General features: G+C 37.0%; 1 protein-coding gene across 1 annotated transcript in view; it reads right to left on the reverse strand.

Annotated features, from left to right (window-relative positions):
- Positions 1 to 931, reverse strand: part of PPP3CA (protein phosphatase 3, catalytic subunit, alpha isozyme) — a 234,344-nt gene extending 233,413 nt beyond the window's left edge. The window contains exon 1 of the mRNA XM_008573519.1: positions 887 to 931. Coding sequence (XP_008571741.1) covers positions 887 to 923 — 37 coding nt within the window. The 5' untranslated portion in view covers positions 924 to 931. The remainder of the gene's footprint in view (positions 1 to 886) is intronic.
- Positions 932 to 1,530: the final 599 nt, after the last annotated feature.

A 1,530-nucleotide genomic window follows, 5' to 3' on the forward strand; every position in this document is an offset into this window, starting at 1 on the left:
CCAAGATCTGAAATGTTTCAATAAGCATTTCCTTTAAGTGCCACACAAAGTGCTCAAAACATTTCAGATTTTGGAGCACTTTGAATTTCATAATTTCTATTTAGGGATATTCACCCTATAATATTATATCCTACTTTGCAGAGGCAAGAAAACATACAAATTCCCTGCAGGCAGCAGGTATTCAATAAATATTTGCTTTAAGAAATGAATATATAAACAAACAAATAATTCTTTAAAAAGAAGGCATGATGTCAGTAGCAGTGAAGCATTCAAAACAATACAAAATCAATTAGGAAAAAAGTCTCAACTTTAATCAAGAACACTAAATCTGAAATATAAATACTGAATTCTCAATAAATTTATTGATGGAAAATAAAAACCACTGCAGAACAGAGTAGCTGAGGAAAACTTCACAAAGAAAGTGAACATTGTATAAGATACTTAAGGAACTATCCAGATAATTATCACTGAAGTAAAGGAACTATGGTCTTCACCTCCCCAGTCAATTTGCCCACATTTTCTTATAAGCCAGTGAACCATTAGCAAGCCAAAGAAAGAAAAAGGGCATCAGCAAGGAGGACAGCTGNAAGCCAGTGAACCATTAGCAAGCCAAAGAAAGAAAAAGGGCATCAGCAAGGAGGACAGCTGTACTGCCCACAGTTGAGTCTCTCTTGGAGAGGAAAGTAATCTACATGTTCCCTCAAATCTCTCAACATTTCAGACGCTAACTTCCCAAGTGAAAACAATAGATACCATCTAATGGAGTTAGCTAATTAATTTAGCTCGACTTTGCTGAGAAAGGTATGATTTTAACACAAAACTGTAAGTACTTCTCTCCCTGGGGAATTTTTCATTCCTTTGAATTTTTTGTCTTTCTGGTTTTTACCTCCTCTCTGCCACCATCCATTTGCTGGTCTCCTCATCTCTGCCTCAGAGAGTCACCGTGAGCCTTCCTTTGATAAACTCAGAAAGGAGAATTGGTAAGCCTGCCTCTTCTCTAAGCTTGGCAATGAAGAAGTCTTCAGTTTTCATTCTTGAAAGAAATGAAATCTGTGGGAAATTAAATCTCTTTCAGAAGAAACCAAACAAGTATATTGTTGATTCTGGATACCCAATAAACCACTTCAGATTGGTATTTTTGTCCAGGCGTTCCTAGTGCTAAAGGAAGCATCTAGCATATGCCCAAAGTCAGAAGACCTAGTTTCTGTTTTTGAGTTTTCAGTTGACTCCATCTAGAGAGCAGATTATACTTTTAATCTCTGCTCTGGGTTTCCCCATTTACCAAAAACGGGAACCAGAGGTTTTCTTCAGTTTATATTTAAATATTTTTATTACTGCAAACACTTCCTTCTCTACTCCGAGGAAAACAACACTACAAGTGCTTTCCTCCTCATCTATCATCACTCTCCACCACCCCACATGCCAACTGTTTCCTCTCATGTGAACATGAGATAAATTCAATTTTGGAAACTGGTCAGAACATGGGTCATTTACGGAAACTAGTCAGAACCAGCTGATATGAATCTTTCT

This window comes from Galeopterus variegatus, unplaced genomic scaffold (genome assembly GCF_000696425.1).
Source record: "Galeopterus variegatus unplaced genomic scaffold, G_variegatus-3.0.2 Scaffold927, whole genome shotgun sequence".
NCBI classification, from domain to species: Eukaryota; Metazoa; Chordata; class Mammalia; order Dermoptera; family Cynocephalidae; genus Galeopterus; species Galeopterus variegatus.